At 41.6% G+C, this 18,222-nt stretch overlaps 1 protein-coding gene across 1 annotated transcript in view; it reads left to right on the top strand.

Annotated features, from left to right (window-relative positions):
* The window catches only part of LOC115114721 (rap guanine nucleotide exchange factor 4-like), a 30,938-nt gene extending 13,315 nt beyond the window's left edge, over positions 1-17,623 (top strand). The window contains 22 exon segments of the mRNA XM_065013596.1: positions 50-233; positions 342-426; positions 4,116-4,176; positions 4,255-4,331; positions 4,644-4,790; positions 4,911-5,091; positions 5,889-5,967; positions 6,117-6,267; positions 6,336-6,424; positions 6,543-6,567; positions 6,684-6,759; positions 6,845-6,991; positions 7,078-7,175; positions 11,795-11,920; positions 12,290-12,366; positions 12,478-12,579; positions 12,703-12,793; positions 12,887-12,937; positions 13,017-13,104; positions 14,069-14,133; positions 14,271-14,325; positions 16,801-17,623. Coding sequence (XP_064869668.1) covers positions 50-233; positions 342-426; positions 4,116-4,176; positions 4,255-4,331; positions 4,644-4,790; positions 4,911-5,091; positions 5,889-5,967; positions 6,117-6,267; positions 6,336-6,424; positions 6,543-6,567; positions 6,684-6,759; positions 6,845-6,991; positions 7,078-7,175; positions 11,795-11,920; positions 12,290-12,366; positions 12,478-12,579; positions 12,703-12,793; positions 12,887-12,937; positions 13,017-13,104; positions 14,069-14,133; positions 14,271-14,325; positions 16,801-16,928 — 2,183 coding nt within the window. The 3' untranslated portion in view covers positions 16,929-17,623.
* The last annotated feature ends 599 nt before the right edge of the window (positions 17,624-18,222 follow it).

Genomic DNA, 18,222 nt, shown 5'->3' with positions numbered 1-18,222 from the left:
CTCACTATGTGAGTTCACTGATTACTGATCCAGTGTGTGTGTCCCCTAGTGGACCAGGAGCTGGGTTTCCAGGACAAGTACCTGTTCTATCGTTTCCTTGACGATGAGGAGGAGCACACCCCATTGCCTAGCGAGGAGGAGAAGAGGGAGAGTGAGGAAGAGCTGCCTGAGACAATCCTCTTCCTCGCCCAGATGGGACCTGATGCCCTGCTGTGCATGATCCTCCGCAAACCGTCAGTACATGCATAGACACACACATGCACACGTGCCTAGTTCATTCTTATATATTGTATACCAGTTAGGAATCATCAACAGAACTCTCTCTCTGTCTCCATCTCTAGTCCTGGTCAGAGGATGGGTGATGATCTAGAGATCATCTATGATGAGCTGCTTCACATCAAGGCCTTATCCCACCTCTCCGACACTGCGAGTCTTATCCCACCTCTCCGACACTGCGAGTCTTATCCCACCTCTCCGACACTGCGAGTCTTATCCCACCTCTCCGACACTGCGAGTCTTATCCCACCTCTCCGACACTGCGAGTCTTATCCCACCTCTCCGACACTGCGAGTCTTATCCCACCTCTCCGACACTGCGAGTCTTATCCCACCTCTCCGACACTGCGAGTCTTATCCCACCTCTCCGACACTGCGAGTCTTATCCCACCTCTCCGACACTGCGAGTCTTATCCCACCTCTCCGACACATATATATTTCCAATCAAAAGTTTGGACACACCTACTCATTCAAGTTTTACATTTTTTTTATAGACAATTTTCTACATTGTAGTGAAGACAAACTATGAAATAAAATATATGGAATCATATAGTAACCAAAAAAGTGTTAAACAAATCAAAATATGAGATTCTTCAAAGTAGCCACCCTTTGCCTTGATGACAGCTTCACACACTTTTGGCACCTGGAATGCATTTCAATTAGCAGGTGTGCTTTGTTAAAAGTTGTTTTGTGGAATTTCGTTCCTTCTTAATGCGTTTGAGCCAATCAGTTGTGTCAGAAATTGCAGCCCAAATAAATGCTTCAGAGTGCAAGTAACAGATACATCTCAACATTAACGGTTCAGAAGAGACAACTGTTCAGAGAAGACTACGTTAATCAGGCCTTCATGGTCGAATTGTTGTAAAGAAACCACTACTTAAGGACAATAATAAGAAGAGAGTTGCTTGGGCCAAAAAACATGGGCAATGGATATTAGACCTGTGAAGATCTGTTCTTTGGACTGATGAGTCGAAATTTGAGATTTTTGGATCTAACCACCATGTCTTTGTGAGACGCAGAGTAGATGAACGGATGATCTCTGCATGTGTGGTTCCCATCGTGAAGCATGGAGGAGGAGGTGTGATGGTGCTTTTCTGGTGACACTGTCTGTGATTTATTTAGAATTCAAGGCACACTTAACCAGCATGGCTACCACAGCATTCTGCAGTGATACGCCATCACATCTGGTTTGCGCTTAGTGGGATTATTATTAGTTTTTCAACAGGACAATTACCCAACACACCTCCAGGCTGTGTAAGTGATATTTGACCTAGAAGGAGAGTGATGGAATGCTGCATCAGATGGTTTGGGATGAGTTGGACTGCAGAGTGAAGGAAAAACAGCCAACAAGTGCTCAGGATATGTGGGAACTCCTTCAAGACTTTTAGAAAAGCATTCCAGGTGAAGCTGGTTGAGAAAATGCCAAGAGAGTGTAACGCTGTCATCAAGGCAAAGGCTGGTTACTTTGAAGAATATATTTTGATTTGTTTAAGATAGTAAAAATAAAGGAAAAGCCTTGAATGAGTAGGTGTCCAAACCTTTGACTGGTACAGTGCCTTCGGAAAGTATTCAGAACCCTTGATTGTTTTTCAACATTTTCTTACAGCCTAATTATAAAATTTATAAAATAGATTTTTCCCCTCAATATTCTAAACACAATATCCCATAATGACAAATCAAAAACAGGTTTGAGATTTTTGCTGATAATATTAAAAATAAAAAACAGATTTCACATTTATGTAAGTGTTCAGACACTTTACTCAGTACTTTGTTGAAGCACCTTTGGCAGCGATTACAGCCTTGAGTCTTCTTGGGTATGACACTACAAGCTTGGCAGACCTATATTTGGGGAGTTTTTCCCATTCTTCTCTCCAGATCCTCTCAATCTCTTCCATGTTGGAGGGGGAGCATTGCTTCACAGCTATTTTCAGGTCTCCAGGGATGTTAGATCGGTTTAAAGTCCGGACTCTGGCTGGTCCACTCAACGACATTCAGAGACTTGTCTCGAAGCCACACCTGCGTTGTCTTGGCTGTGTACTTAGGGTCATTGTCCTGTTGGAAGGTGAACCTTCGACCCAGTCTGAGGTCCTGAGTGCTTTGGAGCAGGTTTTCATCAAGGATCTCTCTGTACTTTGCTCCATTAATCTTTGCCTCAATCTTGACTAGTTTCCCGGTCCTTGCCGCTGAAAAACATTCCCACAGCATGATGCTGCCACCACCATGCTTCACCGTAGGGATGGTGCCAGGTTGCCAACAGATGTGACGCTTGGTATTCAGGCCAAATAGTTCAATCTTGGTTTCATCAGACCATATAATCATGTTTCTCATGGTCTGAGAGTCTTTAGGTGCCTTTTGGCAAACTCCAAGTGGGCTGTCATGTGCCTTTTTACTGAGGGGCTTCCGTCTGGCTACTCTACCATAAAGGCCTGATTGGTGGAGTGCTGCAGAGATGGTTGTTCTTCTGGAAGGTTCTCCCATCACCACAGAGGAACTGTAGAGCTCTGTCAGTGACCATTGGGTACTTGGTCAACTCCCTGACCAAGGCCCTTCTCCTCCAATTGCTCAGTTTGGCCTGGCGGCCAGCTCTAGGAAGAGTCTTGGTGGTTCCAAACTTCTTCCATTTTAAGAATGATGGAAGCCATTGTGTTCTTTGGGACCTTCAATGCTGCAGAAATGTTTTTGTAGCCTTCCCCAGACCTGTACCTCGACACAATCCTGTCTCTGAGCTCTACGGAAAATTCCTTCGACCTCATGGCTTGGTTTTTGCTTTGACATGCACTGTTACCTGTGGGACATTTTATATAGACAGGTGTGTGTCTTTCCCAATCATGTCCAATCAATTAAATTTACCACAGTTGGAATCAGGTTTTAGAAACATCTAAAGGATGATCCATGGAAACAGGATGCCTGAGCTCAATTTCCAGTCTCATAGCAAAGGGTCCGAATAAGGTATTTCTGTTTTCTATTGTTTTTAATAAATGTGCAAAAAATTCAAAAAACACCTTTTTGCTTTGTTATTATGGGATATTTTTAAGTAACATTTGGAAAAAGTAAATGGGTCTGAATACTTTCTATATACACACACACACACACAGTACCGTTCAAAAGTTTGGGGTCACTTAGAAATGTCCTTGTTTTTTAAAGAAAAAGCACTTTTTTTGTTGTCCATTTTAAAATAACATCAAATTGATCAGAAATACAGTGTAGACATTGTTAATGTTGTAAATGACTGTTAATGTTGTAAATGACTGACTATTGTAGCTGGAAACGGCTGATCTAAAAAATAAATGGAATATCTAAATATGGGTCATTGAACAAGCATGGGAAACAGTGATTAAACCCTTTACAATGAAGATCTGTGTTATTTGGATTTTTATGAATTATCTGTGAAAGACAGGGTCATGAAAAAGGGACATTTTTTTGTTGTTGCTGAGTTTATATACGATCTTGGACAGAAAAGACTGTAGAATCACCAGGAAATGAGCTCAAAGTGATTTTAATTGAGGAAATCTATTCCCAATTATTCCCATGCATAAATAGAGAAGCATACCTGTATGTGATCATATCCCAATGTAATCACAGTTTGAAATTATTTAGTTTTAGTCAAATACTACATATTTTTGGGATTCTTACGGTCAATTTTCAGTGTACAATTTCTAACTATGTTCCGGCCCCCCAACCATCCGCTCAAGTAACAATCAGCCCATGACTGAATGGAATTAGGGACCGCTAGTCTAGCAGATCTAGCTGGCTTGTGTGCTTACAGACATTGATGAACTGTTCAGAGGTTTCTCAGGTGTTGTTTCAATGTTTGTTTGGCTGTTACCATCTTGCTTACAGGTGACGAGGGAGCTGGCGAGTGTTCTCATCTTCGAGTCTCACGCCAAAGCAGGAACCGTGTGTAAGTCCCTATCTCACCATGCTGTACAGTGTGTGTGTTTTAGCAACACACATTAAGGTGTACTCTCTCTCCTTCCAGTGTTTAACCAGGGAGAAGAGGGAACATCCTGGTACATCATCCAGAAAGGCTCTGTCAATGTGGTCATCTACGGCAAGGTATGACGTGTGTTTATACATGATGTGTATATGGGCCTTACAGTAGATTTGAAAGTAGCACAAGATGACGCTAACTAAAATTATTATGACCAAAAGAATGCATCTGCATACAACAGCTGGCTTGTATTCCCTAGGGGAACTAGTGCTACAGTTTGGGAAACTCTGGCTTCGCTCATCACAGTGAATGACTAGCTCAAGGTTCTCAGAATATACACAACACACTCACATGTGATTAGTCACAATCTTCATTCATGCTAGCACTTCTCCAGCTCTCTAATCCGTGTGTTTTGACGCGTGTGTGTTCCTCTTCAGGGTGTGGTGTGTACCCTGCACGAGGGGGATGACTTTGGGAAGCTGGCGTTGGTGACTGACTCTCCTCGAGCTGCCTCCATCGTCCTCAGAGAAGACAACTGTCACTTCCTCCGAGTGGACAAAGAAGACTTCAACAGGATACTCAGGGTAGAGTTGTATACTGTTCTGTTACTACACTGTGCAATACTGTACCATACTGTAACTTACTTTAATGAAATGTACTTTACCTTACTTTAATGTAATGTCCTGGTATTTACTTGACTTTAGGATGTGGAGGCAAATACAATGCGTTTGAAGGAACATGAGCAGGCTGTTCTGGTCTTGGAGAAGAGTCCCAGAGCCTCCAGTCTGGGAAATATCAGGTACACAGTGTTGTCTGGAACCCCTGAGAAGATCCTTGACCACTTCCTGGAGACTATGAGGATGGATACACACCACTCTGACCCAGGTGCGCGCACACACACAACCTGGTATAGATACACTGTGAATCCCTAGGGTTGAGGGCCTGGGCCTGGTTGCATAAGACATCCTAAGTCAATTATCCCCTTATCTTTTCCCTTAGTTTCCTTAACTTTAAGTCAGTTGCACAAAACATTTTGGGGCTAATTTCCCCCTTAAATTAAGCGAAAACGTTAAGGGTGCCTATGAGGTCCCTTAAGTGCCTCATTCAGTATGGATGTCAATGAAAACATCATTTGTGGCTGAATGTTGCTTTCCTCTCTGCTGGTTTCAAAAGGAAAACAGCAAGCAGCTAGCTACTTAGCTAAACAATGAAAGGCGCACAATCAATGTCTACAAAGCCAGCTGGCTAGCAAGCTACCTGCTCTGTAAGCTACCTGCTCTGTAAGCTACCTGATCTAAGCTACCTGCTCTGTAAGCTAGCTTGAAGTACTAGAAAGTAATAGAAATGAGGTGAGAAAAAAGTAACTTAAAGTAACTTAACTTATGTATAAAAAAGTAACTTATATTCTGAATCCAATTTATTTCTCCAGTCTTGAATGTAGAACTTCATTTATTTGGAGATCTCCAAATAAATGTGATATCTTTGATAAGACATCCATTCTGTGAATCAGGTCTTCTCCATGGTAACCAGAGACTCTTTCTGCCATACATGTTTCATACACCTAACATGTTTTATACAACCGGGCCCTGCTGCTGTATGGGATCGGATGATGGGTCGGTAGATATGTATGAATATCTGTTTTCTAATATTATTCTCTTTCTTCCACTAATTTTCTCCCTCAGATCCTGCGGTAGATGACTTTGTCCTCATGCACTGTGTCTTCATGCCTAACAGCCAGTTCTGCCAGCTACTCATGGCACATTATCCTTTTTCTCTTTCCCACTCTGCCCTCTTGTTTTCTCCCTATCCTTCTTTCTCTCCCTTCAGTTTCTCTTCTTGAAGTTCAGTATGTTACACATAGGTGACAGTTATGGTATAGTTGTGTGTTATATCTTTAACCCCGTGTGTACCTACCATGCGGTGGCTCCCCCGGGCTCGGAGCAGGAGAGGTTGGAGTACGCTGTGACCTGTAAGAGACGAGTCCTCAATCTGGCCCTGCGCTGGGCTGGAGTACACGCACATCACTTACAGGAGGAGCCAGCAGCACTCATATTCCTGGAGGTACACACACACACACACACACACACACACCTGAGGAGTTGTCTGAGTCTGTGTGTTTCTCTCTGTAGGAGCTGTATGGGAGTGTGTCCAATGACTCACGGATCCTCAGAGCTCTGAAAGACTTTGTACCTGACTTGGAGAAGGTTGTCAAACTACAGTATGTAAAACTGACCTCTAACCTCCACGGTGACCTTAACCCCATAATCCTGATCCTCAAACCATTATAAAGACATGCATTATTAACATACACTTGTTCTGTTGTTTCTATTCTTCAGTTCAGAAGAGGCCAAAGTGAAAAAGGTGAGTGTGGCATGGTGAATGTGTCTGTTAAGGTGTGTGTTGTTGATCATCTCTGATGTTGTGTGGTCTGTCAAGGTGTGTGTTGATCATCTCTGATGTTGTGTGGTCTGTCTCAGCAGAAGGTCCTTACACAGTTCAGCAACGGAGACGAGAAACTAGTGAAGACACAACCCATCAGGAACTGTGACGACAGTCAGTTTGTGACCTAAAAAAAAAAGTGTTTTCCTACACTTTTTCTTTAAACACAAGCCTCTTAAAAACGTGTGTGTGTGTGTAGTCCTGTTGAAGGTGTACTGCAGTGACCACACCTACACCACCATCCGGGTTGCCGTAGCGGCCACAGGGAGTGAGGTGACCAGCGCTGTGGCCGACAAACTTGCCTCAAACGACGACCTGCTATTGGTCCACCTCAGCTCCGCAGGCGGTGAGGAGCCAATCACATCTCACTTCATTTACATAGTATTTATTGCTGTCATTTTATTTTCCTCTGTGTGTGTTCTCCTGTCACAGAGAAGCAGATGCTGAAGCCCAATGATGTGTCAGTATTCTCCTCTCTGAGCATCAATGGGCGTATGTTCGCCTGTCCCCGGGACCAGCTCAATGCTCTGGTGAGAGAGAATAAGGAATAGAAAGGGGTCAATAGAGTGGCCTTTGAGACAGATCAGTGAGTATGTTTACATGCACACTAATAATTCCATATTAAACAGATTATTTCAGTAGGAAGAGTATGCCAATAGTCATGTAAACACTCAGTTTATCTTAATCTTGTAAGGTCTGTTAGATCTACAGTTGAAGTCGAAGTTTACATATACCTTAGCCAAATTAATTTAAACTCAGTTTTTCACAATTCCTGACATTTAATCCTAGAAAGAATTCCCTGTTTTAGGTCAGTTAGGATCACCACTTTATTTTAATAAGTTGGGGCTAGCCCTGAATACTGCCCCTTCTGGAGGAATTCGGTACCCATATAAAACATGATACATTTTTGTCAAAAGTTGCTAATATATGCATATAAAAAATATTATCGAATAGGAAACACTCTAAAGCTTCTAAAACCGTTTAAATTTTGTCTCTATGTAAAGCAGAAGTGTCAGGGCATGCATTCTCCCAAAGTCTCTCTTGTGATGGAAAAAGTTGCCACCACTTCGACGTCATCGTATACACACTTACCAAGCAGTTATAACCATGGAAACAGTTTCTACGTCTTCAGCGCGAAGCCTGCTTTCGATGAGGCGTGTAACTGTGAGAATCGCGCGCTCACGAGACGTTCAGCATGTCGAAAGGTCTCGGTCACGCAAAAAAAAAGTTTACCCAATGTGCGCTGTGAAGTTTCTCTCTCTTTCCCTCAGGATGGATTGAACAACGTATGTGTGTCTGTTCGCCCTCACGATTGCTGTAGACCTTTATAACATGTTAAGGCTTAATTATAAACATAGTTTGACAAGTTTACTCGACATATAATGTATACTTTCGACGTTTTGGTGCGCATCCACTTGAAATTTGCATACATTTCGACCGAAATGTGGCTAGTTTGAGAACCGAAAGACACAGACTTGAAAACTGAACGCTAACTTGGTGAGTATTAACCCTTCCAGGTCTTCTGATGGAAGAACAGCAACGGTAAGGGAATATTTATGTGTTCATTTTGGGTTTCTGTCTATTTATGTGTTCATTTTGGGTTTCTGTCGACTCCAAGATAGAGGAGTCATTATGCTAAATGGGAGCGCCGAATCCCTATTATAGCCTAGTGAACGCAAAATGGAACGTTAAAAATAAATGTAACACAGCGATTGCATTTACAAGAAGTTTATCTTGCCATACATATGTAAAACATGCATATTTAGTCAAAGTTTATGATGTGTATTCCTTGTTAGCTGACGTTATCTGCCGGAGCTATTTTATTTCTCCTGACATTGCAGTAGCATTTTTTGAACGATGCATAATTGTAAACAGAGATTTATGGATATATATTGCAGATTATTGAAAAAAAAATGAATGTACTGTGTAACATGTTATATTACTGTCATCTGATGAAGATTTCAAAAGGTTAGTGAAATGATTTTTCTTTTAATCCTGCGTTTGTTGATTGCATATTTTTTCCTACTTGGCTATGCTAATGAGGTATGTCTGCAGTGGTGGTTGGACATAAATATGTGCTATGTTTTCGCCGTAAAACATTTTAGAAATCTGACTTGCTGGGTAGATAAACAACTTGTTTATCTTTCATTTGAGCCATTTTTCTTGCTAGTCTGTGGAGGTTAAATATTTTTAGGATTATTTCTTGCGTTCCCTGCGCCACATTACAGCTCAGGGGGGGTGGGGGTGGGGGGGGGGGGGTTCCCGAATGGGAACTAGTAGCCCCAAGAGAATGTGAAATGTCAGAATAATAGCAGAGAATGATTTATTTCAGCTTTTATTTATTTCATCACATTCCCAGTGGGTCAGAAGTTTACATACACTCAATTAGTATTTGGTAGCATTGCTTTTTAAATTGTTTCACTTGGGTCAAATGTTTTGGGTAGCCTTCCACAAGCTTCCCACAATAAGTTGGGTGAATTTTGGCCCATTCCTCCTGACAGAGCTTGTGTAACTGAGTCAGGTTTGTAGGCTTCCTTGCTCGCACGTGCTTTTTCAGTTCTGCGCACACATTATGTATATATTTGAGGTCAGGGCTTTGTGATGGCCACTCCAATACCTTGACTTTGTTGTCCTTAAGCCATTTTGCCACACCTTTGGAAGTATGCTTGGGGTCAATGTCCATTTGGAAGAGCCATTTGCGACCAAGCTTTAACTTTTAACTGATGTCTTGAGATGTTGCTTTGATATATACACATCATTTTTCCTCCCTCATGATGCCATCTATTTTGTGAAGTGCACCAGTCCCTCCTGCAGCAAAGCACCCCCACAACATGATGCTGCCACCCCCGTGCTTCACGGTTGGGATGGTGTTCTTCGGCTTGCAAGCCTCCCCCTTTTTCCTCCAAACATAACGATGGTCATTATGGCCAAACAATTTTATTTTTGTTTCATCAGACTAGAGAACAATTCCCCCAAAGTATGATTTTTGTCCCCATGTGTAGCTTCAAACCTTAGTCTTGCGGTTTTTGAGCAGTGGCTTCTTCCTTGCTGAGTGGCCTTTCAGGTTATATCGATATAGGACTCGTTTTTACTGTGGATATAGATACTTTTGTGTTTCCTCCAGCATCTTCACAAGGTCCTTTGCTGTTGTTCTGGGATTGATTTGCACTTTTCGCACCAACGTACGTTCATCTCTAGGAAACAGAATGCGTCTCCTTCCTGAGCGGTATGATGGTTGCGTGGTCCCATGGTGTTTATACTTGCGTACTATTGTTTGTACAGATGAACATGGTACCTTCAGGTGTTTGGAAATTGTTCCCAAGGATGAACCAGACCTGTGGAGGTCAACAATTTATTTTGATGGCTTGGCTGATGACATCATGAGAAAATCAAAAGTAAAGCAGAGGCACTGAGTTGGAAGGTAGTCATTGAAATACATCCACAGGTACACCTCTAATTGACTCAAATGGTGTCATTAGCATATCAGAAGATTCTAAAGCCATGACATCATTTTCTGGAATTGTCCAAGCTTGTTTAAAGGCACAGGTAAACTTCTGACCCACTGGATTTGTGATACAGTGAAATAATCTGTCTTTATCAATTGTTGGAAAAATTACTTGTGTCATGCACAAATTAGATGTCCTAACCGACTTGCCAAAACTATAGTTGTGGAGTGGTTGAAAAAACAAGTTTTAATGACTCCACCTAAGTGTATGTAAACGTCCGACTTCAACACTATTATTCAGAGCAAAAACTGTAAGGACACTATTAAAGGTTACACCAACTTTATTCTTCCCAGAGGGTCAATACAGATGCATTGGACAAAGACATTCACACAAGCACTGATATTTAACCCTTTCTCCTAGGCTGAATCTCCTCCTACTCATCTGTACAAGCACTGATATTTAACCCTTTCTCCTAGGCTGAGTCTCCTCCTACTCATCTGTACAAGCACTGATATTTAACCCTTTCTCCTAGGCTGAGTCTCCTCCTACTCATCTGTACAAGCACTGATATTTAACCCTTTCTCCTAGGCTGAGTCTCCTCCTACTCATCTGTACAAGCACTGATATTTAACCCTTTCTCCTAGGCTGAGTCTCCTCCTACTCATCTGTACAAGCACTAATATTTAACCCTTTCTCCTAGGCTGAGTCTCCTCCTACTCATCTGTACAAGCACTGATATTTAACCCTTTCTCCTAGGCTGAGTCTCCTCCTACTCATCTGTACAAGCACTGATATTTAACCCTTTCTCCTAGGCTGAGTCTCCTCCTACTCATCTGTACAAGCACTGATATTTAACCCTTTCTCCTAGGCTGAGTCTCCTCCTACTCATCTGTACAAGCACTGATATTTAACCCTTTCTCCTAGGCTGAGTCTCCTCCTACTCATCTGTACAAGCACTGATATTTAACCCTTTCTCCTATGCTGAGTCTCCTCCTACTCATCTGTACAAGCACTGATATTTAACCCTTTCTCCTATGCTGAGTCTCCTCCTACACTTCTTTATTGCTATGCAGGAAACTAAGTGTTATGGGCCATACATTTTTCATTCTCCCTTAGCGTGACCTGACCTCCACCCCCTTCATCACTAATCCATGGATCTCTCCACTTATCAATGCCTGCCACGTGATCTCTTTCCCTACACTCAGTACATTCCAAGCATAACCATTAAGTTCTAGTGTAACCCCTTGGCTATGACACCCCTCAGGCCTCTATTACAACTAATGATTAATAACATTTAAAGTTCACAAATCATACGCCGATTAAAATGGCAGGTTTTCTGACTAATCTTTTTAGGACATGTAAACGAGTGTGTCTGCGCATGTGCCAGAACCGGTAGCACAAGCCTCCCTGATTTTGAGTGGGTCAACTGAGCTCGTATGCATCTTAGAAATTGTTTCCTATGCAAACTATGTTTCTAAACTTAGAATCAAATAGGCAAAAATAGCGCTGTGGTAGAACAATTATTTTGATTGGTGATTTTCTGCATGTTTTTAGATGTGTCCATGGTAACAGGATTATTAGGGAAATCGTTTTAAACAATCTATTATAGTAATACAATTATTGTGGCTAGTTAGATTGTGTTCATGTAACCGTAATCATAGAGATGTGTAGACATTAACCCGTTGTGAGTGTGTGTTTGTTAGACCCCTCTCCCAGACCAGGAGGGGCCCTCAGCTGGGTCCATGTCCAGTTTTGAGCTGATGAGTTCTAAAGACCTGGCCTATCAGATGACCCTGTACGACTGGGAACTCTTCAGCTGTGTTCACGAGGTACACACACACACTCACACCCTGGCTAATATGAGATAAACATGCTGTCTATTTCTCTCACTACACCTGAATCCTATAGTACATACATTATGTTCTGTCTTAATTTGACCAGTTTCTCACAGCAGGAAAATAATCCTGCAGCAACAGGAAATGTGAATTATTATGTGTGTGATAATTAATGGACATTTTTGTAGGGGTTGATATACATTTTTATTTAGGATAAATCAGTGGAAATTGCTAACTTTAGAAGCCTTTTTAAACCTTGAATACACAACAATTTGAATGTCCTACTGCACAGGGAAATTCTCTGACAGAGTGATCAAATGAAGATCCTCCACCTGTAGGTTTTCTTTGTCTTCCCTGTTGCAGCATGAGTTGTTGTACCATACGTTTGGTCGTCAGAGCTTCAGGAGAACCACTGCCAACCTGGACCTGTTTCTACGCAGGTCTGATTATAATCAAACATGAATCATTTCTAAATAACTTCTATCACGTTGTTCAGGTTGATGGAACATGTTACAGTATGTTATGACCGTAATGTGTGATGTCGTGGTCAGGTTCAACCAGGTGCAGCTGTGGGTGGTGACGGAGGTGTGTCTGTGTGGTCAGCTTAGCAAACGGGTTCAGCTGCTCAAGAAGTTCATCAAAATCGCTGCTCAGTGAGTCTTGTGCACACAAACAATAAAACACCCACTCGTTCTGTAGATACTCATGCGTATAGATTATTGATGGCTCTGAAATGCTTTTTCACAATCTCATTGTATTGGTGTTGCTTTCTCCAGCTGTCGGGAATTTAAAAACCTGAACTCGTTCTTTGCCATCATCATGGGTATGAGCAACCCTGCAGTCAGCCGACTCACCCAAACCTGGGAGGTGACAACTACTATACTGTTAAACTAAACTGCAGTTTTTCTATTAATCCATAAAAAAACGGAAGCCCCTGAACCTCTCTCTTTCTGTTGGCAGAAACTCCCTAGCAAGTTCAAGAAGTTCTATGCTGAGTTTGAGAGCATGATGGTGAGTTGCTCTTCAAAGACCCCTAAATTAACAATACGGTTGTTGACCTTTTAACAGTGATGTGTGTGTGTATTCCAAGGACCCGTCCAGGAACCACCGGGCATACCGTCTGACCGTCACCAAAATAGAGCCGCCAATCATCCCCTTCATGCCCCTCCTCCTCAAAGGTAAGCCCAAGCTCGGTCGCATTCAGTAGGTATGCAACAGGAAACGTTTTCAAATCAAATTGTATTAGTCACATGCGCCAATACAACAACCTTAGAGTGAAATGCTGAATACAACAGGTCACAACCTTACAGTGAAATGCTGAATACAACAGGTCACAACCTTACAGTGAAATGCTGAATACAACAGGTCACAACCTTACAGTGAAATGCTGAATACAACAGGTCACAACCTTACAGTGAAATGCTGAATACAACAGGTCACAACCTTACAGTGAAATGCTGAATACAACAGGTCACAACCTTACAATGAAATGCTGAATACAACAGGTTACAACCTTACAGTGAAATGCTGAATACAACAGGTCACAACCTTACAGTGAAATGCTGAATACAACAGGTCACAACCTTACAGTGAAATGCTGAATACAACAGGTTACAACCTTACAGTGAAATGATGAATACAACAGGTTACAACCTTACAGTGAAATGATGAATACAACAGGTTACAACCTTACAGTGAAATGCTGAATACAACAGGTCACAACTTTACAGTGAAATGATGAATACAACAGGTCACAACCTTACAGTGAAATTATGAATACAACAGGTCACAACCTTACAGTGAAATGCTGAATACAACAGGTTACAACCTTACAGTGAAATGCTGAATACAACAGGTCACAACCTTACAGTGAAATGATGAATACAACAGGTCACAACCTTACAGTGAAATGCTGAATGCAAATAGTCTGAATAGCCATTTGATCAGATGTTCAGGAGTCTTATGACTTGGGGGTAGAAGCTGTTTAGAAGCCTCTTGGACCTAGAGCTAGTGCTCCGGTACCACTTGCCATGCAGTAGCAGAGAGAACAGTCTACGACTAGGGTGGCTGTTTTCAAACTAAGATGAGGTAGTTTATAGTGTGTCCTCTGTTTTAAAACTGCTTTTTTGATTCTATTCCCAGACATGACTTTTAGTCACGAGGGCAACAAGACATTCATAGACAACATGGTCAACTTTGAGAAGATGGTGAGTATACACAGGTGTTCATAAGATGCTCATAAACTGTTCATGTCACCTATATGTATGTTGTAGTATCCACAACCTTCATAGAACATTAATACAACTTCTGTATGATATGTGACAATGCTTGTTGGGTTTTCCAGCGGGTGATCGCAAACACCATCCGGGCGGTGAGACACTGCAGGAGTCAGACGTTCAGTAAGGCTCAGATTATGTCCAGTGGTCCTTTCAGCTGAACCCATAACAATAGGCATTAACACTGCATACAGTCAGGTCCATACATTTTTGGACATTGACAAAGTTATCATTTTGGCTCTGTAAGCCACTACAATGGATTTGAAAGGAAACAATCTTTCAGCTTTAATTTGAGGGTATTTTCGTCCAAGTTGGGTGAACGGTGTAGGAATTACAGCACTTTTTATATGTGGTCCCCCCCCCATTTTTAGGGGCTCAAAAGTAGTTGGACAAACTAACATAATCATAAGTTAAATTGTGAGTTTTAATACTTGGTTGCAAATCATTTGCAGATTAAAAAACATGAGCTGGCGCACACCCAGAAAGAAATAGTTTGTGTGGAGGTGCTGACTAACGGCGAATAAACTATCAAAATAAAGTGGCACACTCCATGTATAAACTCCCAGCAATTTAATGGGTATTTACCAACGTTTGGGCATCACTGTGTCTTCCTCAGGGTAATGTCATGAATACTTGAACCAGGCTATGTAGACAAACAGTGTAATTAGTGTAATCAATGACAGTAGTGAGGGGTGTGTTTACCCAAACGTTGTTAAATACCCATTAAATTGCTGGGAGTTTATACATGGAGTGAGTCACTTTCTTTATTTTGATAGTGCACATCCTTTGCAGTCAATGACTGTCTGTAGTCTGGAACCCATAGACATCACCAGATGCTGGGTTTCTTCCCTGGTGATGCTCTGCCAGGCCTTTACTGCAGCGGTCTTCAGTTCCTGTTTGTTCTTGGGGCGTTTTGTCTTCAGCAAGTGAAATGCTAAATGCTCAATTAGATTCAGGTCAGGTGAATGACTTGTCCATTGCAGAACATTCCACTTCTTTTCCTTAAAAAGTATTGGGTTGCTTTTGCAGTACGCTTCTGGTCATTGTCCCTCTGCACTATGAAGCGCCGTCCAAGGAGTTTTGAAGCATTTGGCTGAATCTGAGCAGATAATATAACCCTAAACACTTCAGAATTCATCCTGCTGCTTGTCAGCAATCACATCATCAATAAATACAAGGGAACCAGTTCCATTGGCAGCCACACAAGCCCACATCATAACACCACCTCCACCATGCTTCACAGAAGAGGTGGTATGCTTGGAATCATGAGCAGTTCCTTCCCTTCTCCATACTCTTCTCATCATTCTGGTACAAGTTGATCTTTGTCTCATCTGTCCCAGTACTTAAGTGAAAATACCTTAAAGTAATACTTAAGTAGTTTTTTGGGGTAACTGTACTTTACTATTTATATTTCACTACATTCCTTAAGAAAATATTGTACTTTTTACTCCATACATTTTCCATGACAGCAAAAAGTACTCCTTATATTTTGAATGCTTAGCAGGACAGGAAAATAGTCAAATGCACGCACTTATCAAGAGAACATCCCTGGTCATCCCTACTGCCTCTGATCTGGTGGTCTCACTAAACACATGCTTTGTTTGAAAATGTCCTGGGCTATCCATAAATAAGAAACAAAATGGTGCCATCTGGTTTGCTTAATAATCATTTTTATTATTTTTACTTTTGATACTTAAGTATATTTTAAACCAAGAACATTTTAGACTTATACTCAAGTAGAATTTTACTCTGTGACTTTGACTTGAGTCATTTTCTATTAAGGTGTCTTTACTTTATACTCTAGTATGACAGTTGGGCACTTTTTCCACCACTGATCTGTCCACAGGATGTTGTTCCAGAACAGTATAGACATTTTTAGATGTCTGGCAAACTCTAATCTGGTCTTCCTGTTTTTCAGGCTTACCAATGATTTACATCTTGTGATAAACCCTCTGTATTTACTATTTTCTCTTGATTATTGACTTTGACACAGATACGCCTACCTCCTAGAGGGTGTTCTTCATCTGGCCAACTGTTGTGAAGGGGTTTTTCTTCACCAGGGAAACAATTCTTCTGTCGTTTCACCGCAGTTGTTTTCCATGGTCTTCCAGGCCTTTTGGTGTCCCTGAGCTCACCAGTGAGTTCTCTCTTTAAGAATGTCCCAAATAGTTGATTTGGCCACACCTAATGTTTTTGCTATCTCTCTGATAGGTTTGATTTGTCAGCCTGATGATGGCTTGCTTCACTGGCAGTGACAGCTCTTTGGACTTCATATTGAGGGTTAACAGCAACAGATTCCCAATGCAAATGCCACACTTCAACTCTAGACCTTTTATCTGCTTACTTGTAAATTAACTAATGAGGGAATAACACACAGCTGGCCATGGACCAGCTGAGCAGCCAGTTGTCCAATTACTTAAGGGGGGACCACACACAGAGTGCTGTATTTCCTACAATGTTCACCCCATTTGGATGTAAATACCCTCAAATTAAAGCTGAAAGTCTGTTTCCCTTCAAATCCATTGTAGTGGCATACAGAGCCAAAGTAATAATAACTGGGTCTGTGTCTCTCTCTCTCTCGCACTTTCTCTCTCTCAGACCCCGAGGTGTGTCAGCCCAATAAGAACCATGCTGAGGTGAGGGGTTATGTCAGGAAGCTGTGTGTGATTGACAAACAACGGACCCTGACAACACTCTCCTATAGGCTAGAGCCCCGCAGGACCTGAGGTTGCCCACCATGCAGTTGTTACTCTCTATGACATCATACAGAACTCTCAGCCTCTGTAAGATCAATTAACCTTCATTGCTATGACATCAAATGGCTTCATTGGGCTTCTGTGACATAATATGGAACAGTCGATGTCTGACATCACATGGAATTTTTAGCCCACTAAGACATCTTACTGAACTCTTAGCCCTCTATGACATCACACAGAACCATCAGCCCTCTGTGAAATCATACAGAACACTTTGCCCTCTGTGACATCACATAGAAGACAGATGATTTAGAGATAAGAGACTTGATTTCTCTGTTACATGTAAGGTTACTCTAAATGTAGATTGAACAAAGTTACAAGAGATGTTAAGCCTCATTTAGATTATCATGTCCCTTACTTTGAGCAGATGTAAAAAACTAAAAAGTATAATGTTACAAATATCAAGATCTTTACATAAATGATTATAGAGAAACAAAACCTCTAGCTTTTTTACGCCAGTATTCTGAAAACTGTCCTCAAGTTCTTGTTTATTTTTACATTAAAGCACAACTCCTGTATTGTTATTCAATTAAAATCAGTCATCTTTCTCAGTTTTCGTAAATATGGGTACAGTATATTTAACTTGTTTTACCTCATCATGATGTCAGTGGGTTGAGAGTGTATAGTCTGTCTGAACAGTAAATAAAAAATATCTAATATAATAATCAAAACATCGGATTCTGGTGGTTATTGCTGATTTGGTCACTGTTTTTGTCCCTAATAGTGATGTCACCTGGTCTGTCCCCTGTTGATTATGTCATCACAGTCATTCATGGATTGGTCCATATAGATAGATAGAGGACTCTAGTGCTCAAAAGCCTGTGTTAGCATGGGCAGCGCAATGGAGGACTTTCACCAGTCAACTGGGTGGCACCTCCTATGGGTTAAGGAAGGATCACATAATTCCATCCAGGTCATCAGGAGGGATCAGCCAATGAATTAAACTAGTGAGGAAACATTCCAGAACTCCAGGTGGCAGTATGCCTCATTTCTGTTTGTTTGACAACTCATAGAAGTAGTAGAAGAAGAAAATGTACTACTTCAAAATGGATACAGTCTCAATGGCGCTGCCCGTGCTCTCACTGACACCATGATGGGACAGATACAATGTTGTTTAATCTATGGGTTTGTCATGTCACCATGGTCATTCCAGACTGGTGATGTCACTGCCTCCTTGTTCTTGGTGTGTGTGGTGAGGTTTTAGTTGAGTGAATGAGGGACGGGGTTGAGTGTGAAACTAGAGAACTCATTGTCTAGCCCTGTC

Source organism: Oncorhynchus nerka, linkage group LG9b (assembly GCF_034236695.1).
Source record: "Oncorhynchus nerka isolate Pitt River linkage group LG9b, Oner_Uvic_2.0, whole genome shotgun sequence".
NCBI lineage: Eukaryota > Metazoa > Chordata > Actinopteri > Salmoniformes > Salmonidae > Oncorhynchus > Oncorhynchus nerka.
The sequence above is the reverse complement of the archived record's forward strand: the minus strand, read 5'-3'. Positions and strand labels throughout refer to the sequence as shown.